The sequence below is a fragment of the Euphorbia lathyris genome, chromosome 2 (assembly GCF_963576675.1).
Source record: "Euphorbia lathyris chromosome 2, ddEupLath1.1, whole genome shotgun sequence".
NCBI classification, from domain to species: domain Eukaryota; kingdom Viridiplantae; phylum Streptophyta; class Magnoliopsida; order Malpighiales; family Euphorbiaceae; genus Euphorbia; species Euphorbia lathyris.
This window is the reverse complement of record NC_088911.1, coordinates 127,547,275-127,573,103: the sequence shown is the minus strand read 5'-3', so window position 1 is coordinate 127,573,103 and position 25,829 is coordinate 127,547,275. Positions and strand designations below refer to the sequence as shown.

The 25,829-nt window shown below is 37.2% G+C and overlaps 1 protein-coding gene across 3 annotated transcripts; it reads left to right on the top strand.

Annotated features, from left to right (window-relative positions):
• Positions 1–3,791: 3,791 nt before the first annotated feature.
• LOC136219894 (chromatin structure-remodeling complex protein SYD) lies at positions 3,792–24,955 on the top strand. 3 transcript variants are annotated; one of them, XM_066007475.1, is made up of 35 exons: positions 3,792–3,948; positions 4,525–4,647; positions 4,820–4,881; positions 5,565–5,665; positions 5,776–6,435; positions 6,736–7,016; positions 8,873–9,027; positions 9,146–9,210; positions 9,538–10,173; positions 10,496–10,671; positions 11,108–11,205; positions 11,347–11,532; positions 11,710–11,890; positions 11,978–12,172; positions 12,255–12,298; positions 12,625–12,681; positions 12,887–12,983; positions 13,146–13,318; positions 13,403–13,616; positions 13,810–13,935; positions 14,031–14,120; positions 14,313–14,429; positions 14,579–14,659; positions 14,850–14,957; positions 15,786–15,955; positions 16,530–16,608; positions 16,692–16,766; positions 18,344–18,441; positions 18,536–18,643; positions 19,420–19,477; positions 19,556–19,789; positions 19,893–21,297; positions 21,393–21,704; positions 21,827–22,395; positions 23,252–24,955. In XM_066007475.1, exons 2-35 carry the CDS (start codon positions 4,534–4,536, stop codon positions 24,596–24,598), a joined length of 8,472 nt encoding a protein of 2,823 aa, XP_065863547.1. In that variant the 5' UTR covers positions 3,792–3,948; positions 4,525–4,533; the 3' UTR covers positions 24,599–24,955. The 3 variants fall into 3 exon arrangements, with proteins under 3 accessions (XP_065863547.1, XP_065863548.1, XP_065863549.1); XM_066007476.1 differs by having other exon boundaries at positions 3,823–3,948; positions 4,517–4,647; XM_066007477.1 differs by lacking the exon at positions 4,525–4,647 and having other exon boundaries at positions 3,835–3,948.
• Positions 24,956–25,829: the final 874 nt, after the last annotated feature.

Sequence of the window (25,829 nt, the reverse complement as noted above, 5' to 3'; positions counted from 1 at the left end):
TAATTTTGTGTTTGAACAATTTTAAATTTACCACCTTATGTTAGACGTGTATGGCTTAATTACAAAGACTAGGAACCTCGAAAAGATTCGCGTACTAGATCAGATCAATGATAAATGAGATGTGTTTCTACAAAACTCGAGGTATGTCTTTTACATTCAAACTTATCACAAAGTTTAATGTTTTTACTTTTTCCCTTGCTCTATAAATATTTCATTTTTTAATAACAGTGGCGTCGAAATGCAAGTTACTCTATGACAACAAGCAACGACCATATTCCCTGAAGATCACATACTATCTCTAGCTCATGATAAACCAGTTGCCATTGCAGTTTTATCAAGGGCAGCTAAACCTTTTAATGGTATGTATTTTCTCTCCATTTTGCAAATGTGGCGCACCTTGATGGTTATTAAAAAATAAATAAATGCCATGTAGACAACATTGCACTAAACAGTTCGGCTGTCACTAAAGTCCATGTCAACCTGGCCATTCCTGAAATAAGTTCATTTACTTCAAGGTTAGTGCATTCAATTATAACTTTATGGGACTTCTGCATTATCTTAAGCATTTTTTCACCACTTTCTTACTATTTGTTGTATGTTCCAGTCTAAAAAAACCATATCATGTCCTACACAAGACTACTCCAGTCTCCTCCCAAATAGTTAACATTGAAGATGAGAAGGAATCAAACAGGCGGACAATTTCAGAATTGTTGGAAGTTGATATACATACAGATAAGACATGAATTTTAAGACTTTCAACACATATTATATAACCATTTTTTAGGGGATAAAATTCACATGCAAGGTCAAAATTAAAGAAGTTGATTCGAGCGAAGGTTGGTGGTACCACGCGTGTCCATGATGTAAAAGTAGCATCCAAAATTTTGATGACAAACTTTGGTGCAAGAACTGTACATTCATTGAAGAGCTCCCCCAACCATGGTACAATACTTAACTATTTCCCAGTTATCCCTTTGTTCACTATTATGTCTATGCTCAAGATTATAACACACTAGCCATTTACACAATTTCAGGTATAGAGTCCGATTCATTATTGAAGATGCCATGAGTTCTGCAAGTTTTGTGGTTTTTGGACACATGGCTGCAGATTTAATTGGGATACCAACTAACTCATTGTCCAATAGTTTCAAGGAAAGGCATGAAATTCCTCCTGCTATGACAAAGATTTATGGGACTGAACATGTCTTTCAGGTTCAAATAAGCAACATAGTCGTTGATCCATCCAACATAACATTTAAAGTTGTATATATTTTCACAGACACCTTACTCACTCCCAAAAAAGAAATACCAAGCCCTATCTCGAAGCAATCAACTCATTTAACCTCATCTATTAGTCGTTATATCGTCACCCCATCTGCTAAACAAGTTCTGGATTTCGAAGTGCACCCCCAAGTGATGGAAAACAAATATGGAGAAAGAACGACTAAGAAACGTCGCACTGAGTAAGTATTGTTCATTTATCGTAAAAAAAGGTTATTGCAAGTTTTAGCTTACTAAATTAACTATAATTTCCAACTTTGGTTTATATAAAGGAACACTTCTTCAACATCGAAATAACATCTTTGCATTCCTTTAAACTTCTTGCAACCATTTGCTTTTCCTATGCTAATAGTATTACTACTATCATATTTACATCTCAAACATTATTATCCATCTTAACCTATGCTATCATGCACATTTGCACTTTGTAGTTTATTCGTTCCTAATGTTTTTGTATTGTATTATTATTAACTACTAATCCTCGCACTTTTGTATTTTATTCAGTCCTAAAGTTTTTGTATTGTTCAACTATTATTATTAACTCTTAATCCCCATAAATTCTTAAACCCCGAAGCGGAGCGAGGGTATCTCTAGTTTTAGTATGGATGGATAATGCTTTTAATGAATTGAATGATATAATCCTTCTATATTTAATAATTTTTGATAAAATATCGCATTTATTCCAATTTCGACCATTAATAAGCTAGACAATTTCAAAATAATCAATTTTCGGTTGCAGATTGAACTAAACAGAATAAATAAATAGTAATTTCAATTTCGATTTCACCATATTTCGATTTTAATTCCGATTTCACCTATAATAGAATCAAGAGACTACCTTTTTTAAAAATAAAGATAATTGTTTTGGGCTCCCGAGTTAGTCCATAATGCATGTCCTTTATAAATCGAGGTTTAACCACATGGAGTCTTTCTAGGATGGATTACCGACCGACGAATTCTCCTTTGGTAGGAATTGGTTGGCTGAGGATTCGGAAAGTTCTCGATGCCACACATGGCTTTAGTCTAGCTCCGACCTGGCCGTAACACTTCGTATCATATCCAAAGAACTTGAATTTGCACATTGAGTATTAAAGAAGTATAGCTTAGGAGTGAGAGGTTGTGCTAGGTTGGAACCATCATCTCAGTAAAAAAAAAAGGAAAAAAAAGTAGACACTAGTGCTTAACTGTTTTTCCCATAAATCCACAAATAAAGAAAAGTAAAAAAACGACATATCTTCGAAAACCCAAAACAATGAAGAAGGGGTAAATTTCATCTATGGTGTACAACCTTTACCCTAAATCACACTTTGATGTACAAACTTCAATTTGTCACACTAATATATACGTACTTAGGGGTGACCTCCCACTGTGGTGTACAGCAGGTAAAAATGACTGGTCAACGCTCAGTCAACGCGCCATCTCAGCTTTGACCGGTCAAAAAGTCAAAAATTAACCTTTCAAATATATAATTACTAAAATATCCTCCTTTTTCTATTTTAACATTATCCTTCATCTTCTTCCCCTATTTCTTTCTCTCCCTAAATCATCTCCCTCTTTAAATTTCTTTCTCACTCTAACCCAACCCTCTCACTCTAACAGTTTAAGAGGAAAAATTAGAAAGAATTTCAGGAATTAATGCTTAACTGGATTCCTCAATTATGTTTTGCTCAGTGCTAACAAAATAAGCTACCAATAAATCACGTGGTACAGCAATGGGCAAAACACCATACCTGCTCAGCTAGGATACGAGCTTTATCAGGCTAACCAATTAAATAAGCTACAATTAATTTTTGTGGTACATGAATGAGTCAAATTTTCATTTGTATGCTTTCAGCTCCAAATAAAAATCCCAACTTTGAAAAACCAAGAACAGAAACACTTGAAAGATTGAGTCACCAAATCAGCTATTAATAATAATCAATGGAGAGATTTCACTCACCAACAAATGCAACCAAACTATGAGGATGTAATATTGGTGAACGTTAATTGTAAATAATGGTGAGTGAAATTATTTCTGTTTTTGTAAAACGTAAATTGTTTTGTAAATAATTGTGAATGGTTTTGTAAATTGTTTTGTAAATTTATGAGGATGTAATATTATTTGGTAGAGAGAGAAATAAGGTAGAGAAAGAAGAGTTAGAGAGAGAAAGGGAAAGGGAAAGGAAAAGGAGGAAGAAGGAAGATGAGGGTATATAAGTAATTTTATATTAGTTGGTCAAATTTTGACTTTTTGACCGGTCAAACTGCTGACGTGGCGCGTTGATTTCGCGTTGATCGGTCATTTTTACCTGCTATACACTAAAGTGGGAGGTCACCTACAAGTTCGTACATATTAGTGAGACAAATTGAAAGTTATACACCAAAGTGTGAAATTGGATAAAAGTTGTACACCATTGATGAAATTTACCCAATGAAGAAGATGAAAGTTTCTAATGAAGAAGCTAGTTTAGTAATTCAAAGAATCAAAGATAGGATGAAATATCCTACACGTGCCGGTTAAAATAATCCGTGCCGAGGCCTTGAAATTGGTTATTTGGCCGGAGGAAACTCATTTTCCTTCCGAGGGTTTACGTTGGGGGACGCAAGCAAAGCAACTCTCTCTATGTGTGAAAGCTCAGTTACTGGAGACACAACTTTTTCAAGTTGCCTGCTCGGATCTCCGGTCAGGTAATCATTTCCTCCTTCGTATTTGCTTTTCCTCTACTCGTTACACCCTTCCCTTTTATCCCTCCAAAAGGCTATTCTCGAGGTTTCTCTATTGGGCAAATTTTGCATTCAAGCTGAATTTGCCTTTTCGTCAGTGTTTCCGTGGTAAGAATTTGATTTTTAACGCAATTGACGGAATCATTGAGCTAAATCCTTGTATGTATATACGGATTTTTTGTGTGTATTTGCTGTTGGCCTTTTGGCAGGTTTCAAATTAGTTATTTATGTATCATATAGGTATTGTTTTCCTGATGATTTATAAGGAGCTTTTTCGTTTTCCTTTTATTTATTTATTGAATTAGGCTAGGGCTAATAGCTTTCTTGATAGGGGTGTTTAATTTCTTTGATCGTATCAGTGTTTAATGGCTTTGATTGTTTATAATATATGTTTGATTAGGTTTCTACCTGAGTGGGAATTCTTTGTATTATAAGGTGTTTTTGATACTTCCAAAATGCTGTGTTTGAGTTGGAGGTTATAACAGTAGAGGCATGGTTATTTCCTGTATTCAGGACTTCTTCATTATGTAAGTTTTGCAGGTGATACGAATGGCATCTTCACAACCTTCACATAATGTCGAGTTTGAGGCTGCTAAGTTTTTGCAAAAACTCATTCAAGATTCTAAAGATGAGCCAGCAAAACTGGCTACAAAGCTCTACGTTGTGAGCTTTTATATATATATATATATGTGTATATATATATATATATATATATATATTATCTATTGTTGCATCTAAATTCTGATATTCTTTATTTCTATACTAATTTTACATGTGTCAAATACGTGAATTTATTATTGTCTTTGCTTCTAATTGTTATGCATGTCTGATCTAGATATTGCAACACATGAAAGCAAGTGGGAAGGAGCATTCGATGCCATATCAAGTAATATCAAGGTGAAACTTTATGTCGATTATGATTTTTCCTTAACTTCTTTTTTGGTGGCTAATTATTCATAGAATGTTTATGCCACCGAAAAATTGTTGAGACAACCAAATGCTTTATGTAAGCAGTTAACGATGGTGACAGAGTCTGAAAGTACATGAGTGTTTGATGTACTTGTTTAGGCAATAATTGATACAGGGTACTATTTTGCTCTGCAAGTGCCTTGTGGTTGCGACCTCAATTTATGAAATTGGGATTTGAGACAGTGAGTGCATGAGTATGGTGAAAAAGTTCGATTCCTCTTAGTTATGCTGATCTATCTACCGTCCAGTGTTCCTTCATTTCAGAATGCATTTTGGTTTATTTCTTGAATTGACCCGGAAAGTTTCTGACTGGTTCAACATTGGGACATAAAAAGTATGATTGCATTTGGATAAGGTTTTCAAAATATAATAGAAGCTGGGAATTGTATGCTCATAAGTTTTGTGGATGTGTGTATTGTATAATTGGTACTTAAAAAGGGTCATTCGCTGCATGTTCTCCATGTAATGTTTTCATGTACTCATTTCATAATCTTTTGCAGGCCTCCAGACTACCTTATATTGTGTTTTTAATAATTAAGACTCTCTTTGTTTATGTCTGGATTCATGATTTGTTTATCTGATTTATTTATATTTGTATCTTTTAATTTAAGGGCCATGGAGACTGTCATTAACCAACACGGACTTGATATCGAGGCATTGATGTCGTCCCGCCTTCCGTTGACGGGTGGAAGTCAAATGGGTGACTCAGCAGGTAAGAAATGATATTATAGAAGCCATAGTTGGTAGTATTGCTTTTGAACAATGATATGTTGTGCAACATAGACTTTGTTAATTATAGATAAATGGGAACACGATATGCAGGATCTTCCCAGGCAGTTGGAGTTGCAAAAGATTCTAAAGTGGGATTGGCTGAAAATGAAATATCCAAAAGTGACCCGTTTGCTTCTGGCAGGCCACCTGTTGGTCCTAGTGGTGCAGGACATGATTATTATCAAGGAACTGGAACTCATAGGAGCAGTCAGTCCTTTGATCATGAAAGTCCTTCTAGTATGGACACTAGATCTGCCAACTCTCAATCCCAAGAAAGAGGAGTTACTCAAAAAGACAGTAAAAAGGCTGCAGCCGCCAAGAGGAAGAGAGGTGAATCGACTATTCCCTCTGATCCACATATGGACAACGCCCAACAACTGGATGCTCGCAGCTCTGTAGTTAATCAGCGAAAGGCTAAATCTAATAAGATCGATTCTCCTGGGAGTTTTCCAGCCAGAGTTACTGAAAATACAAGCTTTAATATGGTTCCTGGCGGTGGCCAGCTCGAGGTTTCCTCTTCAGGGCAGCAACAAGGTGGTTCCTTTCCATCTGCGCATGAAATTTTTTCTTCCAAGGGTGCATGGAATCAAAGTAAAACAGCAATGCCCCTTGAAAGGTCTCAAGTTTCCAGGTTTTCTTCCAATTCTTTGTCTGGTAATATGATGGCAGAAATTCCGTTGCAGCAGTCAGCAGCTTCATCTCTTGGAGTTGGTAAGCATTAACTCTTTGCTAAGCAAAATTTGCTTTCTTAAAACTGTATGCATGATTTTCCAATTGGTGGAAAATTTCAGAATCTCCGATTTTGACCAGAGCTAGTTGGTGTCAGGAAAAAAACAAGAAGTAAACCACGCAAGGAAATGATAATTACTATGTGTTTCTGTTTTAGTTTATTTGCTGTTACTCAAGGATTACGAGCATCAAGAATTTTTTTTCTTGGTTTTTAAAACTTCCTTTTTGTAGATTTCTCCTTGTCGGTTGTAGTGGTCATGCTGATGTATTACTGATTTTTAGGTCCTATTAGCAAGGCTCATGGAGGGATACATGTCAATTCTAGTTCATACCCAATTGGGGAGCTAGGATTCTCAGGTCAAATTCAACTTGGTGGTTCTGAATATCAGAAGCATGGATCGGCTAAGGGTGCTGTCTCAAATTCTGCTGAGAAAGTTGCAGAAGCCCATGTTTTGCCGATGAACCCAGTGGATGACTTGCGAACATCACTTTCCTCTGGAAGGGTTTTGGAAAATGATAGTGGAAATTCAAATATGTTTGCAGAAGGGAACAAGACTATTCAGGTAACCTTTTTCCTCTGTCCATTTTACTGAAACCATGGGTTCTCTCTATACTCACCTTGCAAAATAGGGGCAGTCTTCAGTTAGTTTCCATATTTTAGATAGTGAGGCGGGTTTTTCTTACTTGATGTTTTCTGCAGATATTAAACTTCACAATGGTCTTATGGTTGTTATTGTCATGGAATATCTTGTTGGTATTTTTTTTCTTAGTTCTCATTTTCATGCTGTTAGATCCAATTTCTAAGAGATTGATGATTGTGCTGCTTCACTTTTATCTTCTATTCTCATGCACCTGCGCGGTTCTCTGTGACATGTTTTCATGTTCACCTTCTTCTGATGTTTAATGACACATGAGATTTTCTACCTAGAAAACTCCTGTTCTTGTCCTTATTTACAATATTGCTTGCATATTTTTTTGTCTTTCATCAACTGACTTACTATATTAACTGATTTATCCTGTCAGGATTGTTAATAGATTCTCCCTCCGTCCCCCAAAAGATAGTCTGTGTTTTCTTTGATATTCACCTCAAATTATGATCTATTTTCCTTTCTGAAACTATTGTTTATTTTTTTGATTCCTAGTGTGCCAAATTTAATATATCTTGTTGTCAACCAAGCACTAAAATGAGTTACTAAATTCTATTTGGAATTATAAATTGACCACTGTCATTTATTTAGAATAGGGGTATTCTAGGATCATTATGAGTACAATATTGTCTTTAAATCGTGACTTTAATTTCTGAAACTTTGTGAAAATGGAAGTGGGCTATCTTTGCCGGACAAAAGAATTATTCTTTTAAAGTGTGGTAGCTTAAATTTAATAAATAATCCAGTAGTTTAGTTATGATTAGTTTTTGGCTTTGGAGAATTGATTTTTAAAGATGACAGTTCTATCCCTTAAGACTGACCAATTCATGCTGATTTATCCTGTCAGGATTGTTAATTGATTCTCCCTCGGTCCCCCAAAAGATAGTCTGTGTTTTCTTTGATGTTCACCTCAAACTATAATTTATTTCCCTTTTTAAAACTATCGTTAATTTATTGGTTCCTAGTGTGCCCAAATTTAATATACCTTTTTCACAGGCACCTGACACTCCAAAATAAGTGCCCCTCTTTTTTTTTTTTTTTAATAAACATGGGGACACTTTTGGGACACTTTGGGGACATGGCTTCTGAGTTAATTAAGTCGAATATAGGGGGTTTTAAAAATAATTTTACAAAAAAGAGGGGTTGATATATACAAAAAAACAAAATAAAACCCTAATAAAAAAGAAATCAATATCAAAATCAAAATAAAAAGATACAATATAAATTTGGCATGTCCCCGCTGTACCCGTGTCTCATATTTAAAAAAAATGTTGTTTGCCTCATCCACACTGTACGAGTACCCTTGTCAGTGCTTCCTAGGTATTTTGTAACTAACACATGTTAGCACTTGTTGAGGGATTATACTACCACTTCGGGCTGTACTTCCATTAATGTCGATGTGCTTAGCTCTGAAAGTTTTCTACGCAGACCTATATTTTCTTGTCCCCTCTTATGACAAATGTATATTCTTTTCGTAAGATCAATAAGGAGGCAGATGACAAACACGAGCAGATAAGAAAAGAGATGAAAGGGGGTACTCTTGTATGAAAGTAAAGATCACTAACTAAGTGCTCAGTGCTAATATTTCTCTCTCAAAAAGTGAGATAACTAAGAATTCAATTCAGATGTTTTCATGTAATGTTGTCTTTTCAGGCCATAGGTGTCTCATCATGCTTTTGTCTGTAATCTTGATCATGTTGCTTTCTGCTCTGTGTGCAGCATCTCATTTTTTTCATACTTAAATGTTTTGTTTTATGGCCTTCGATTACCAGGCTAGCCGTATAAATAGTAATTCTGAAGTGATGATGCTTAGAGCACCCACTCCCAGAGATATGGGAAAATCTCCTGTTTCTCAGTCTGGCAATCCTTTCAATGATCAACAATTAAAACAGCTCAGAGCCCAGTGTCTCGTCTTTCTAGCATTCAGGTGTGAAGCATTACTCCTTCATTATCTGTTTATTGTTTTGATTTTGGGAATTATTGCTTTGACAGACACTTGGTCCATGCTATGCTTTCTCATGTGGTTTTTGAATGATTGCTTGCAGAAACGGTTTGGTGCCAAAGAAACTTCATCTTGAATTAGCACTTGGAAATATCTTCCCAAAAGATGGTAAACTCCAAATTAAATTAGATAAAGGATTAGGTTTTGTTTCCATATACCTAAAGGGCTCGGCCAATTTGTGTTTTGGAAAGCGTCCTTTCCAGTCATATTAGGTTACCTAGTTTTAGTAATTGTTTGTATCTTTTGGAATTGGTCTATGACATAGTTTATTTGTGGTGGATTTGAGCTTGGACATGAGACCTTAGTTGTAGGGTGAAAACTTGTCCACGGCATGATCCATGGTTGGACATCTATCTATTGATTTTACATATTTAAGTATGTATATATGCGCTTCTGTTAGTTCTTAGTTTCACTCCTTAGATTGGTAATTATCAGGTGGTAATTCGGATGGTCCTCGCAGAGATTTGATTGATCCTCAAGGAAAGGCACAGGCTTCTCATGAACAATCTAACATTGCTGAAGTTGCAATGACATTTGGCCGGCTGAATAATGCAAAGGAAAGCGATGGAGTTCCAGCAGGTGCCTTATCTACAGGTAGATTCTTGGACGGCAATTACTTGTCTAAAGAACCAGAGAAATTAAGAGTAATGGAGGACAAAAGTGGCCCACCTTCAGATCTCCCGGTACTTGCAGATGAAAGGAAACAACTTATTTCTAATAGAAAACTGGAGGCTGATATGCAGAGCCAGGAAAAGGTGGAATCACAGGCATTATTCACTGCTTCAGTGTATCAGCCTGATTCAGCTAGGGGTGGTTTAGCCTCTAACAACCCTGTAGAGAGCACGGGGAATGGCCATCTTCAAGCTGGAAGGCCTGACCTGTTTGCTGCATCTATGGTGAGCATTAATAAACCAGTGAACCCTGAGTCAATCAGCTGGGCTGGAGTTGGCAGTAACAATATGGTTCCCCGGGTATCACAACATTCGTCTGCCATTCAGCATGAATTGGTACTTGACAGAAAAGATAATGTTTCTACTCAATTTCAAAGTCTCGCTAACAGTAGTGTTTCAGGTAAACAACCTGTAGATGCTGTTGCTTTTCATTACAATCAAAACCTATTCTGACAATAACCATTTTTCAGAGGCTCCATAAAATGTGAACGTAGTATTTCGCAGGGCTTATTTTTTCTTGAAGAGCAAAGTAAACTAATGTATAATTGTCAATAAAGGCTTACGTGGTGCGGAGTGCTCCCACTATTGGGTCCATTTGCATCACTGTGTGTTTTCTGAAACATAAAGAAGATGCATTATTGATGAAACACTATTGTCTTCATCGATGGTTGAATATTGTCCTTGCTAATGAAACACTAAAAATGGCGTTCGTTTTGCAACAGAGCAAGATGATGAAGACAAGTCGGCTTCTACTGATTCCGCTCCTCCACCAAAGTATACCATGTCAGAAAAATGGATTATGGATCAGCAAAAGAAAAAACTCTTTGCGGAGCAAAATTGGATTCTAAAACAGCAAAAAACAAAACAAAAGATCTCCACTTGTTTTCATAAGTTAAAGGTCTGTTATGAGATTTCCATTTGATCCTTTAATGCTTTGTTATTCTGTACCAATTGATTATCATTCTTTCTCTTAACCAATTAACTGTATTTCGAAGCATCATTCAACCATAATTTTCTAATTCATTTTTTTTTTCATGTGTGATGAAACAGTCTTGATCACATACACCTTAATGAGCATGTAGAATTTGCTCATTCACCGTTAGATCTAGGCTTATTAGAATCCTAAGATGGAGATTCAAAGCATCCTGAGGCTTAGATTTAATAAGCCTACATCTAACGGTTAATGAGCAAATTCACTTGCTCATTAAGGTGCATGTGAAAATTCCTGGTGATGAAAACTGTGTCCTTTACTGTACATTGCATGCAAGATTCAGTGAAGAAGACTGTTGGTTTATCTGGTATTGCATTGACATGATTACCTACTCCCTACGCAGGAAACTGTGAACTCATCTGAAGACATATCCGCAAAAACCAAAAGTGTCATAGAATTGAAAAAGCTTCAGCTATTGGAGCTCCAACGCCGTCTAAGGAGGTGATTGTTTTTCTTTTGCTTTGATTTGGTTATCTTGTCAGTAAAAACAGCCCGTCTTGCTTCATCTCTTATGAATTTCATTGATTACCTCATCTTGCCAGTTTCTTTTTCTTGACACCATTATTTGTAAAATGTGAACAGTGATTTTCTGAACGATTACTTTAAGCCTATTGCGGCTGATATGGATCGATTGAAATCATACAAGAAGCATAAACATGGTAGAAGGATAAAACAGCTGGAAAAATTTGAGCTCAAAATGAAGGAAGAACGACAAAAGAGGATCCGTGAGAGGCAGAAGGAGTTTTTTGCTGAGATAGAAGTTCACAAGTATGTATTTCTCCAATATTTCTCTCTTTCTCTCACGAAGCACAAGCACTGCTTGTGCCCTGACCGCAGCCCCACTGAAAAACCATTTGAATTTTCTTTATTATATTTGCGCATATGATGTACCATAAGGTTTAAATTGAACACAGTTTTATGCTCCTTATAACCTTCTTGCTTTAGGGAAAGACTGGATGAGGTATTCAAGATAAAGAGAGAACGCTGGAGGGGTTTCAATAAATATGTAAAGGAGTTCCATAAAAGGAAGGAGCGCATCCATCGTGAAAAGATTGACAGAATTCAGCGTGAGAAGATCAATTTGTTAAAGATTAATGATGTGGAAGGGTATCTGCGAATGGTGCAGGTTAGCTTCTGTTTAGCTTACTAAATTTTACTGATCCATTTATATTTACTTTTTTTTATTATATAATAATTTGGGTTAATTTGTCAGGATGCAAAGTCAGATCGTGTTAAGCAATTGTTGAAGGAGACAGAAAAATATCTTCAAAAGTTGGGATCCAAGTTACAAGAGGCAAAGTCTATGGCAAGCCAGTTTGAAAATGACATGGATGAGACAGGAACTGCAGCTGTTGTTGAGAACAGTGAAACTGCTATAGAAAATGAAGATGAAAGTGATCAAGCGAAGGCAAGCTTGGGAAATTTTGTGCTTGCTTGACTTGACTTTTGAAATTTTATGCTGAATTTATTCTTGTTGAATTATTCTGCAGCATTATTTGGAGAGCAACGAGAAGTACTACCTGATGGCTCATAGGTACAACTATATGTATCTTGATTCCTATAAGGATTTGAAATCTTGTTGTTTAAGAATATCTCGTGAGCTAGCTAAGCAAGTAAAAAGGCTTTCCAGCTTTTCAGGCCCCCCCTCCCTCTTTTTTGAATCTATTATTTATGGGGAAAAACAATCACATTTATCCTGTGGGGCAAAACAATCACATTACCTTGTGGCTTTCATGTGGAATGTTTGTAATAGACTGCTCTTATTTCTGTCTTTATGTTTGCTCTTAAGATGCTATCTCTCTCTCTCTCTCTCTCTCTCTCGGTTTCAGAATTACATAGTGTTAATTAATTGTCTTGCAGCATAAAAGAGAGCATAGCTGAGCAGCCAAGTTGTCTTCAAGGTGGAACATTAAGAGAGTGAGTATATTGCATTTGTCCTCCCCTGCATGCTGTTTGAATTTTAAATTCAGTGCCCCTTTTTATTTGCTGGACGTGGTGATTTCAATTTTCTTTTGTTGTTTTGAATTGACTGTATGCTGCTCATGTATTTCTGTTCACACAGATTAAACTGTCTGCTTTTACTTTTTGAAAGTTCTGGTAAATTTGCACTTTTGACTTTTAGGTATCAGATGAATGGACTGAGGTGGTTAGTCTCATTATACAACAATCATCTGAATGGAATTCTTGCTGATGAAATGGGCCTTGGAAAAACTGTTCAGGTCTGGGTTTGATTTGAACTGTTAATAATTTTACTGACTGCTTCAACCTATCTCCTAAAGTTGTTGAATTATTTATGTTTATGCAAAGAAACAAAAACCTCTTGCAGTCTTTATATTTAAGTCAGAGATAATTGATGTATCTTCTTTTTTCTCCTATGGAAGGTTATATCTCTAATTTGTTACCTGATGGAAACGAAAAATGATAGAGGTCCTTTCTTGGTGGTTGTGCCTTCTTCAGTGTTACCTGGATGGGAGACGGAAATCAATTTCTGGGCCCCTAGTATACATAAAATTGTTTATTCTGGGCCCCCAGAAGAGAGACGCAAACTATTCAAGTAATGGCAGATTGACATGACCCTACTTTTTTGCACTTGCTTTTGATTTTTTATATATGTAAGCATGTCTCTATTGTATTGCAGGGAAAAAATTGTACACCAGAAATTCAATGTCCTCTTGACAACATATGAATATCTAATGAACAAGCATGATAGACCAAAACTAAGTAAAATACATTGGCATTATATTATAATTGATGAAGGCCATCGCATAAAAAATGCTTCTTGTAAGCTGAATGCTGACTTGAAACACTATCAGAGTGCGCACAGATTGCTATTAACTGGGACACCATTGCAGGTAACAGATCTAATCCCTCATTCGTGGTGTTTTCTTTGTCTTTTCTATGCTTTCTTTAATTTTAGAGGGTAGATAAATGTTCACTTGTTTTTCATTTTGTATGATTAGTTACCATGTGTTATTTTATTTATTTATTTTTTGCCTGGAGTTCTGGTGGAGATTTTATGTAGTCTTAATTATTGTCATTTTGCAGAACAATCTTGAGGAATTGTGGGCACTGCTCAACTTTTTGTTGCCAAACATATTTAATTCTTCAGAGGATTTCGGCCAATGGTTTAACAAACCATTTCAGAGTAATGGTGATAATTCAGCTGATGAAGTAAGCCTTTTTGTTAGTTATCTTATACCTAATATTGTTGCCATTTCACCTCATTGTATCATAATGAATCTGTACTTTCTGATTCAATTATTTAGGCGTTGCTGTCTGAAGAGGAGAATTTGCTTATCATAAACCGCCTTCATCAAGTCCTACGACCATTTGTACTTCGAAGACTGAAACACAAGGTTCTTATGTTGGTTGTTTCTTACTTGTTTATGTATATATATATTTTTAGTTGCGAGTGGGAAAAACTTATCCACAATGGAGACAAAAAGTATTATTTATGGGATTTCTTTTTTCTTGCAAATGTAATGTGCTAAACATTCAGTTGGGAGTTAATCTTGCACGCTTTATTCATTCTCAATTTCTTTTGGCAGGTTGAGAATGAACTTCCTGAAAAGATTGAGAGACTTATAAGGTGTGATGCTTCTGCTTATCAGAAGCTTTTGATGAAGAGGGTAGAAGACAATCTTGGAGCAATTGGAAACACAAAGGTACAATGCATTTTATGCTCACGTGAGCAGATCCAAAGCTTTTGATGAAGAGGGTAGAAGACAATCTTGGAGCAATTAATGAACTTCTATAAGCAGGATGTACTCTATGCATGCCTATAACCCTGACCTTAGGCAATTGATTTCTGTAGGCTCGATCGGTGCACAACTCAGTTATGGAGCTTCGGAATATCTGCAACCATCCATATCTTAGCCAGCTTCATGCGGATGAGGCATGGTTTTTTCTTAGTTAATCTGTCTTTGTTTGAACCCTATAAATTACTATCAGATATTCAGACTCTGTAAAAGTTAGTTTGTGCTTATTACTTCTGGAATATGAGTGTGTGGTTTCACTTCATTTCTTTCCTTGGTGTCATTTGCCTCTTCCAAAATCCAATCTAAGCTCATCATGACCTTTTGTAGGTTGATAATCTGATACCTAAGCATTTTCTACCGCCGATTATTAGGCTTTGTGGGAAGCTTGAGATGCTAGACCGATTACTGCCCAAACTGAAAGCAACTGACCACAGGGTATGAGTATTCATCTGTGCTTTTTATGGTTCAATATTGGTTTTTGCATTGTGCTAATGCCCTGCAGGCTTCCGCTTCCGCTGTATGTTCAATTTTTTGGGGCCAGTACCGAGTGTAGGACTGGCAGAGTACAGTTCAAAATATGTTTACTATAGGAATTTGATGGAAGCTTCTCTCCCTTGCTTGCTTCTGTTTTATTCCCTTTGTTTTTGGTGCTTATTATCCAGATTCTTTGATTAGTATGTTATTAATCTGGTCAAGAAGCATAATCTTTCTATCCATCTGACAAGAATAATTTCTTGGCCTCTATGCTCTGCAGGTTTCTGTGAACAGAGTTTATTTTTAGTAGTTGAAATTAATTGTGACTATGTTCTGATGTTGCTTAATTTGTTTAGTTGGTGGTTCCTTTTTATTAATGTGGAGACGCCACTTACCTTCATGCATTTTTTGATCTTACATTTGCCTAACCTTTCCATCCATCTGATAAGAATCATTAATTGGTTCCATGCGCTGCTCTTTTTCCATCTGCTCTACAGTTACTCTGTGAACAGAGTTTATTATTAGTTGAAATGATCTTATTGCGATTACGTTCTTATGCTGCTTAATTTGTTTAGTTGGTGGTTCTCTTTTTATTGATGTGGATGTGTCACTTCCCTTTACGCGATTTTGGATCTACTTCCCCTAATCGTTTTGAGATGCTTGTTGAGCATTTACATGGTTTTCTCCATTTATTCAAGTATTTGTGCTCTGTACTTCCTATCTTCACCATTTGAGCTCTAAAATCTGGCACTTACTTTTAATCTAAAGATACTTCTGCGGCTAGTGCAGGTTCTTTTCTTTTCAACAATGACTAGGCTTCTTGATGTTATGGAGGAGTATCTCACCACGAAAAAGTATCGATACCTTCGCTTAGATGGACATACTTCTGGGAATGACCGTGGTGCGCTTATTGACCAGTTCAACCGATCCAATTCTCCCTATTTTATATTTCTGCTCAGGTAATCAAGTAGTATAATATCTGCTTGATATCTGGATTTTACTTTTCCAAATTGTTCACCCAAAATTTACGAGGTCACACTGGGAAATTCAGTAATTGGATAAGGAAAGAATTTATTTTATTGCTAGTCATCAATTGTCTGGCTCCATATATAGTGGCAAGAATGCATTTTGTTGGAGGTAGAAGGGGAATTTTAGATCATCATGCTCTAGGCAATTTTTCTACTGAATGTTAATGTTTTTGGTCCAAATGGAGAGGCGGCAGACTGGCTGGAATCAGTTCTCAACATAGTCACTTGGCACTTTTACTTGTTCTGGGTTGAAAACAGTAATTGTTGTAGGTTCTCATTAATACAAATGCTGTTCTGCGTTTTGTGCTATGCTTGATTTGCGGATAATTCAACTACATTGTGATCTTCAGAGCTGTGCACCAATTTTCTCATTTTAATCTTACAACATTGATATTTCTGTTTGCAATTATAAGTAAAAATGTGGCTAATCTTCACAATATTTTTCACTGAATGTAACTTGGAAATTAGTTTCTCTTGTGACTGACATTCTAATATGTGTTTTTAGTATTCGGGCTGGTGGTGTTGGAGTGAATCTACAAGCTGCTGACACTGTGATCATATTTGACACTGACTGGAACCCTCAGGTAAACATATGCAATTCTTGATTTGTCTGCCGCATCAACACCATTCTAAAAGAACCCTACATTCTTATGCGACACATTTTCAGGTGGATCTTCAAGCCCAAGCAAGGGCTCATAGGATAGGTCAGAAGCGGGATGTGCTAGTTCTTCGTTTTGAAACCGTATGTTCTTTTCCCCTTAGTGCCCTCATAGGAGTATTGTGTTTTGTCCTTTAGAATTTGGAAATCTGATGATGGTGGTTTGACTATGATTTGTACTTATTTTTAAATGTTGCCAAATTATAAGACCAACTGGACCGTTTACCCCAGAAAACTTGCTATCAACAATTTTCATTAATAACTTTCTTTCAACTTCAGAGGGTATGAAGTGATTTTATCCTTTTTTGAGTTTATTTTCCATCTTTGCTTCTTATGGTACATGGGAATATATGCATAAGTTATACTTACTGCATTTTTCATTGACGTTAGGAAATATTTATGTTTCATTTCACTGTGAATCTGAAAACTAATTCATGTAGTTTGGTTCTAGATGTTTTTTTTTGCCAGACAACAAAAACATCAAGTTAAGTTCCTCATGGTAAAAATGATCTAATAGTGAATCTGAAGAAGCTTCACATAAAAAATTAACACTAATTCTGGTTGTGTTGCTTGTTTTCTTGCCTGCAATTATTGTCTCCACTAGACTATCATCATCATCATTGTCATTGCTGCCTTCTGTAGTATGACTACTACCACTGCAAGTGCTTCTGGCAGTGCACTCTGCTACATACCACAAAGAAAGAGATTAATATTACTGGACATCATATTCTAAGATTAATATTATTGGACATATGATTCTAAGAAAAAAACGACACTAGCTATTTAATATGATGAGGATTCTAATACGCCAAAATCTACTATTCAATAGGGACTATAAATTATTACTCCCTCCATTCCCTTATATAAGTCATTCTAGGGTATTTCACACAAATTAAGAAATACAATTAATATAGAGTCAAATTATTGAATTTACATTGGTTAACTAGAAAAAATTCTCTCTTATGTCATGGTTGGGGAATAAACCTTGGAATATTCAAAAATACATGGACCAAGACAAAATATTTAATGCTTGGACCAAAAAACTAAACTAAAAATTCTTGGAATACTAGAATGACTTATATAAGGGAATGGAGGGAGTATCATTCTACAGATGATTATGGTTTTGCACCTGTAGGTGTTCTGTTGTCTTTTATAGGAAAACCTCTTTACCCCCGAGAAGCATTTTGATGTGTCTTTGTTCACCTACTTGGTGCTTATAGTTGTCTGTATGACGTATTTTGATTGAAAAGAATTATATAACGTTGAAGTCTTATTTTTTTAAGTTCTCTCTTAAGATGGAGCAACAAACTGATATTCGTTATTTTTGTTTCCTTACCAAATTCAAATTTTCAAATCAGTTTCTCAGTATTTAGTTTCAAGATAATTTCTAGCCTTGTAACTATCGTGTCTGTTTGAGATCTGTTAAAATTCTGGAAATGATAATTTCCCCCTCTACTGTTATATTATGGCCATGAATTCATTCAGAACTTAAAAATAGGAAAATACATTGTGAAGGACATTAATTTCTGTTGCTTATGATAAGTTATGTGGTGCTGTTTAGTTATGGTGCCGTTCTTGGACTTACAAGCTACATGTTATGCGATGTTTTTTTTTTTTCTGTTTTTGTACTTTATGTTGAACTGTTCGGATTGTGTTCCAAGGTCCAAACTGTTGAAGAACAAGTCAGAGCTTCAGCTGAGCATAAACTGGGAGTTGCTAATCAGAGTATTACTGCTGGTTTCTTTGACAATAATACAAGGTGACTTAGTTTACATGTCAAGCAGAATGTTTCTACAATAGAGAAGTTTTAAAGAGTTTTGGATAATCACTTGAAAGATTTTACTTTTTCATAGTGCGGAAGACCGTAGGGAATACTTGGAGTCCCTTCTAAGGGAGTGTAAAAAAGAGGAAGCTGCTCCTGTATTAGATGATGATGGTCTAAATGATATCTTAGCCCGCAGGTAAAAGTCTTGTTCATGTTTTATTGTTACACGTAAACCCTGTACTTAAGGATGGAAGTTACAAGTATGCACTTTTAGGTTGAGCTGAGTAGTTATTCTTTATGGTAATCGATATTAACGAGCAAAATGTTGAACTGTTAACCCTGGGTGCCGTGATATTGTTTTGAAATTCAACTTGAGAAATATTTGGCCTCTGCTTATCCACACTTGGAACACTGTTTGAAGTACTATAATCCATTAATGGGGCTCTTATAGTTAACTTTGTGGTTTAATGGTTATGCAATAGAGATAGGCACTCTTATCATGTGGAAAATGATGATTTAATTGATCTGGTGGCCAAAGTTTTTATTTGCTAAGAAGATGAAATTAAACTGAGAGATGAACTATCAAGCTAAATGTGAACAAAGGTCATTGTATAGTATGTATACTTGTCATTTAGTAAATGTGGACTATTTTGAAAATGGGTCAGCCATTCTGGAGTTCTCTGGTATAGTCAAGTGCATCTTCCTTAATGTTTGGTTTTATCACCTTTCAACTTCAATAAGCGGGAAATTCTTGTATAAATGGACTACTCAGCACTTTACTGCATATCCATGAATTGCATGTGTTTTGTTTTTTGGCTAGAAGTTATACCGAGTTAATGCTTTCTGCTAGGTTTCTAGTTTCTGATGTTACCTTTAATGCGTTGTCTTAGTTGTGTACAAAACAGATGTCTTTAGAAACTCTACATCTCACATGATATGATGAAATCTCATGATTTTAACCTATATTGGCAGTGAATCTGAGATCGATGTGTTTGAATCGGTGGACAAACAGAGACGGGAAGAGGAGATGGTATGGATGAAAATGCATGAATTTGTGACTTAAATACTTGTCTTTAGATACTCCTTTCTAATGCTTCTACCTTTCCAGGCAACATGGAAGACTTTGCTGATGGCACAAGGGGTGAATGTTTCCGAACTTTTACCTCCTCTTCCTTCTCGCCTTGTAACTGATGATGACTTGAAATCGTTCTCTGAAGTAATGAAGCTATCTGAAGATGTTCCAAAGGCTGAGGCAGTATCTAATGTTGGACTGAAGCGTAAAGGTCAGTCTGCTGGAGGTCTTGATACACGGCATTATGGAAGAGGCAAACGAGCAAGAGAGGTCTGCTGATTGTCTTTGATTCTTATGGAGCATAAGTTGTGTCCAGTGTGGTACATGCTTGGTTATTTCTTATAATTCTAATTTTTGTTTTCTTCTTCATTAGGTGCGCTCGTATGAAGAGCAATGGACAGAAGAGGAATTTGAAAAGTTGTGTCAGGTTGAAGCTCCTGATTCCCCTAAAGTGAAAGAAGAAACAACAGACAAGGACTTGCCAAAAGATGCTAGTGCAACTGTGGTGGCTAGTTCTAGTACAGAAGCTCAGGCTCCACCCACGATACTCCCTCCACTACAATCGGCAGAGCGTCCTCAACAATCCGTGCCTCCTCCTCAACAATCTGTAGTGCCTCCACAACAATCTGTGGTGCCTCCTCCACAACAATCTGTGGTGCCGCTTCCACAACAATCTGTGGTGCCTCCTCCACTCCTACAGAGCAAAGAGGTAACTCCATCTAAAAGGGGCCGTGGAAGACCAAGAAGAACACCTTCAGACAAATCTCCGGCTGCAGGGATACTTACAGCACCTGGAAATGGCAAAGTGGGTACAGGGTTGCTGAAAGGAATTGAGTCAATCTCAGCAATATCTTCTGGTTCTAATATAGGGGCAGCTAATGCGACCATATTTCAGCCTAGTCATCCTCCTTATCAGTCTTTGACCCCTTCAATTTCTGTGACATCCAGTTTACAGTCTGCATTGTCTTCGGTGACTGCACCTGGATCGCAATCTGCATCTGTTGTTGCACCTGGCGCACACGCTACTGCTGTCATTATTCCTGGGCCACAGTCACAAGCTGCTGCTCCTGTCATTTCACCTGGCTTGCGAGCTGCTGCTGCTGATGTTACATCTGGCTTGCAACCTTCTGCTGCTTCTGTTGTTGTACCTAGCTTGCAAGCTGGTGCGTCTGTTGTTACACCTGGCTTGCAAGCTGCTGCTGCTGCTGGTTCTGTAACACCTAGCATACAAGCTGGTGCTGCTGCTGGTTCTGTTACACCTAGCATACAAGCTCCTGCTCCTGCTACTGTCATTTCCACTGGCTCACAAACTGCTACTGTCATTGCAACTGGCTCACAAACTGCTTCTGTCATTGCACCTGGCTTTCAACTTGCATCTGCTTCTGCTGTTACATCAGGTTCTCAGTCTGCTTCTGCTTGCGTTATCACACCTGGCCCACAATCTGCATCTGCTTCTTGTATTTCACCTGGATCACAATCTATCCCTTCTAGCTACTCTGCACCTATTCAATCAAGAGGAAGAGGTCGGAAAGCTCAAGGTGGAGTTCCAGCACCACGACGCAGGGGAAGGAAACAGGAGCTGGTGGTTGCTGCTCCTGAGAATGTTGCAGCTCCTGATCCAAGTGTAAATGAACAATCACACAGTATACCTATTAACCCATCTGTCAGCGGCCCAGGTGGCACTTTTTCTAGCATTCCTCTGGTTCATTCTAACATCAATTTATCCGGTTCTGCTGCTGTAGAAGTCATTAGTGGAACCTCTCATCATTATGAACCAGGTATTACTTTGGATTCTAAATCAGCTGCTCATATACCATTATTCTTTTCTGCTACTCATTATTCTCCTTTTTTTGTGCTCCTATTCATATGAAAGGCCAAAGCCAGAAGACACTGACTGCTGCCGGAACACCACGGCGTAGAGGAAGAAAACAAGCACCAGTATTACCTTCTACACCACATGCTTTGGTCAGTCAGGTTTCTACATCAGATACACTTTCTCAAAACAAATCTGGTGACTTGTCAAGTAAAGGCATGGTTATGACAAGTGACCAACAGCATCATAATTCCAGAGATGTTAATCAGGAAACAGCATCCACAGAAGTTGGTCAGGATAAAAAAGCTACCAAGCTTTTGGATAATACAGCCCAAAGTCAGCAACTGGTCTGCTCAACAAAAACAAATGATGGTATTCCTAGATGCACGGTTTATTGGTTTAGCTATATTTTGTGAAAATACAATGTCGATGCGCTTAAACAATCTTGGAACAAAATATTGCTTGCTTATATTGAACAACCACATCTTCTGCAGGTACATCTCCTGGACAGAATTCGAGTGCCAACATGCATGGTGTGGCTTCTGTGACAAAAGGAGCATCAGCTGAAAATAGCTCTTCAAAATCTATAACTGGTGAGCGAGGCAATGAAGGTGGGATTGTCCAATCTTTGCCTGCCTTAAGACTGACATCTACAGAGGGGGTTCAGGGGCAACGAGCATCCTTTTTTAATCCTCCAGTGGAGTTATTGCCTGGTTCTGGTGCTGTAGAAGGCGTTGGCAAGTCTGTTGATCAGACAGCTGTGGTGATTGCTTCCGATCCTCTGCCAGTTGTATCTCATTCTGCAGTCCCCCCAGCCCCTCTTGCTCCCGAGGCCGTGCAAGCTAAGAGGCAAGGTCGAAAGCCTCCAACAAGAGCAGAGGCGACTAGGCGTAGAGGAAAGAAATCAAGTCAGGTTTCACCTGCTGTTGATGCTTCGGTTGGTCAGGACCCACAATTAAACACACAGTCTCAGAATAAAGTGTGGGATTTATCAGGCAGTAGGACTATGTCACTGAGAAGTAAGCAAGATAGTGATGATAAAGGACCAGCAAATGCCATTCAGGTATATTATTTAATGTATTTATCGAGCTTCTTACATTTATGTATGGTCTAATGTCCCATAAAAATCAAAACTTCATCATATTTGTCATATCCTCAACAGAAGGGCCTGTGCTCCAGTCTAGCCAGTATTTTCTCTCTGTTTCTTTTTCTTTGTTTTTCAAATTCATCAATCCATAAAATTCTAATGGAATTTCATAGTGTTCAGTAGTTTTATGCTTTTATTTTATATAAGAAAGGTTTTGTATGGTGATTAAGGAAAGGGATAAATTGCAAAATTAGCCCTATGGTTGCTGGAGGAGAACAAATTTAGACTTCATGTATAAGATGCAACAGAAGTTCATTCCCTATTATTCTGGTTCCATGTCTGCCCCACCTAAGCTCCATTGTAATCGGACGTTATTGCTAATTACAGTTTTATATGTTGAGTCTAAATCTTTTATCCCCAATAACCATAAGGCTAAATTTGTACCTTAGATGGCGACCGACTTCTGTTGGATCTGCTGTTAATGTCTGAAATTGTTCCATCTACAAAATATTAGTGCTAACATTGCATGGTTTTATACTTGTAGTCTAAATCTGTTCTCCCCCAATAACCGTAGGGCTAAATTTATACCTTGTCCCTTAAATAATAGAAGGCAATGCTATATAAATTCAGGCAAGTTGAGATTTCGAACAAAGTAACTTCAACTTTTTGGTTTAGGGATGTGTATGATTCACTGAAAGACCCTACATCTGAAGATACAATTGCATTGTTTGGCTGAGACTGACAAAATCAAGTTCTAATTTTATTTCATGAGTATGTACACCTTTTGATTATCACACAACTTTCTGACTGATTTCTATCTTGTTATTTTTAGGAGGCATCTTGGCCTTATGGTATAGCTGCTCAAGATTCAAAAAGAAAAGACACTGGGTCAATTCCTGCTTTTGGCCGAATTCAGACTACTGCTATTACTGATGTTGCCCGTGTGATGAAGGAAATTTTCTCTGAGACTTGCTCACCGAAATCTAAAATGAGTGAGCTTTGTAGGATTGAAACTCAAAATATCCCAGCTGTATCTTCATCATGTAAGACTCCTGCTGATATTGCAAAAAATCAAATCCTGGATGGAAAAGTGGCTCTAAATCAAATCCTGCAGAGCACTCCTGGTTTGGGGATTTCAGTTGATAGTTCTGGTCAGTCCCAGTTTGGAGGTGGTGTGAAGATGGAAAAGGGCCACGTATCTAGTTTGGGTAAGCCCATGACGGCCAATAATAATGTCTCTGGTGAAAATGTGGCAGATTCAGGACAGCCTTCTCCTAAAAATTCAAACAAAGACGGCAAAATGGAGCTTTCCTGTACTGTTTCGGTGGATGTTAAGGAAAAGGAGTCTACCCGCTCTTGTATGCCTGCGACTGATGAACTCACTGAGCATATTTCAGGGTCCTGTGGGGATGAGAGAGTTTCAGTAGTTTCATCTCCAGGTCCAGATATGTCTCACAATGAAACAGTTGATTCTTCGAAAGCACTGTCGAAGTTTCCCACTGATGCTGGTGATCCTCCCGTAGTTCCTGTACCTGCTTCTGTTGTAAGGGACAACCCTTGTGATAACGATTCAGTAAAGCAAACGGAGGTATCACAAAAAGCATCTCCTTTGCAGGAGTCTCGAGATTCTGGGAGCACTGAAGGCCCTACAATTTGCACCAGCCCCTTCCAATCAGAAAATGTGGAAATGGGACCGCCTGGCATGACCCGGAACAGTTCTAAAAATGACTCGCAGAATCCTTCAAAAGAGTCTCGTGATGATCCTGCTCTTGGTTATAGAAGTCTTGAAGGCTCTACTTCCAGATCATCAGCTTCATGTGAAAATCCTCAGGTGACTAATTCTGTTTCTGGCGATCAGGATAAGTTGGACAATATTCAAAAGCCTGAAGGTAATGTTGGAACACAACTTCAGGTTTTGGAAGAACAAACACCTATAGTTTCTGAATCTGCAAATAAAGGGGAAAATGTTTGTGAAACTGAGGTGCTTCCAGGGGTTGAAAGTGAGGGTAAATGTAATGCTGGTCCGGATGCGAGAGCAAACTTGTCAGAAGCAGGCACATCGTTGCCAACTGATATTTCTCGAGCTAGCGATGTCATGGGAAAAGATGGGTCAGATAACATGGCAATTGAGGAAGAAAAGAAGGAAGGGTCGTCTCTGCAGGAAGGAAAGATTGCATGACCAGCAGAATTGACGAATGCTACAGCAGTGGAATCAAAGGATGCGGCACCAGAGGAGTCTAATGTTTCAGGATCAGAGGAAGGAAAAATATCTGAAGGGACTAAAACATAAGATGGATGATAAAAAGATTTGACCCGCATGAGTGTCAGCTCAGTAGTGCTGGAGAACTTGAAATGAGCTGTAGCTTAGTATATTGTGTATCAAGAAGTTTGTTGTACTTGTATATATATGTCTTGTAATTTCCTGCTAAATTAAGCTAGTTGTGAAGGAAAGAATTGACACTATAATTAATCATGCATAACTAATTTAACTGCATGATTATAGAGTTGACACAAAAATATCCAACTTCTTCTGGAATTCCTGCCTAGTGTCAATGCTGCACGTTGGTTGTGGTGATTAAATTACTGTGTATGAAATTGATCTTGAAAAAGAACTGGGATGCAGTAACATGGCATGTTTTATACTGCTGAGCTTGGATAGGTTGTAATCAAGTCGAATCGAGCTTTGGCCTGCTTATGTTTGAGCCGAGTCGAACTGATATTTGGTCTGCTTGAGCCGAGTCAAACTGATCTTTAGCCTGCCTGAGCCGAGTCGAACCGATCTTTAGGCCTGCTCATGCTCGAGCCACTAGAAATTAACGAGCTCAAGTTTAACATTTTGTTCGTGGGCTGTTCACGAGCTTTGCTTGCGAGCAACTTGCTAATTTTGTTCATGAATTTTACTCGCAAACAATTCACTAATTATATTTATTAATTGTGTTTATTTGAAATTTCTTTGATATAAAACTATATAGCTTTAAAACCTACAAAATTAAAGTTTATACAATATATTTCCCTTTATAGAAATACTACTATTGAAAAAATAATCGAATTAAGTTCGCTTACGAGCGTGTTCATGAATATTATAATTGAGCTTTTTTATGATTTTGTTCATGAATTTATAGTCGAGCCTGCTTGTAGTGAATACAAGATTACTCGGTTGGGGGACCAAGTTTACACGTGCGTTCACAATTTTTTTTTTTTTTTTTTGCTAAATCGAACTTGTTAATTTTTTATTTTTTTGTATATATGTGTGTTATAATTTGAATGGTAAAGAACCAATTTTTAAGTATTAATGTACAATTTCTCAAAATTAAGTTAGATTTCATTAAGAGTCCTAACATAACATGTAAAAAAAAATTGGATTTAGGGAGGAGCGAACAGGTAAAAAAAAATTAAAAATTTTGATTTGA

What these genes read in the sequence shown, in the direction of transcription:
- LOC136219894 (XM_066007475.1), top strand. Translation starts at nt 4,534, where the DNA reads ATGGCATCTTCACAACCTTCACATAATGTCGAGTTTGAGGCTGCTAAG. An exon ending in AAGGGAACAAGACTATTCAG is followed by an intron (nt 7,017 to 8,872) that starts GTAACCTTTTTC and finishes TTCGATTACCAG; the next exon opens with GCTAGCCGTATAAATAGTAA. An exon ending in TAACTGGGACACCATTGCAG is followed by an intron (nt 13,617 to 13,809) that starts GTAACAGATCTA and finishes GTCATTTTGCAG; the next exon opens with AACAATCTTGAGGAATTGTG.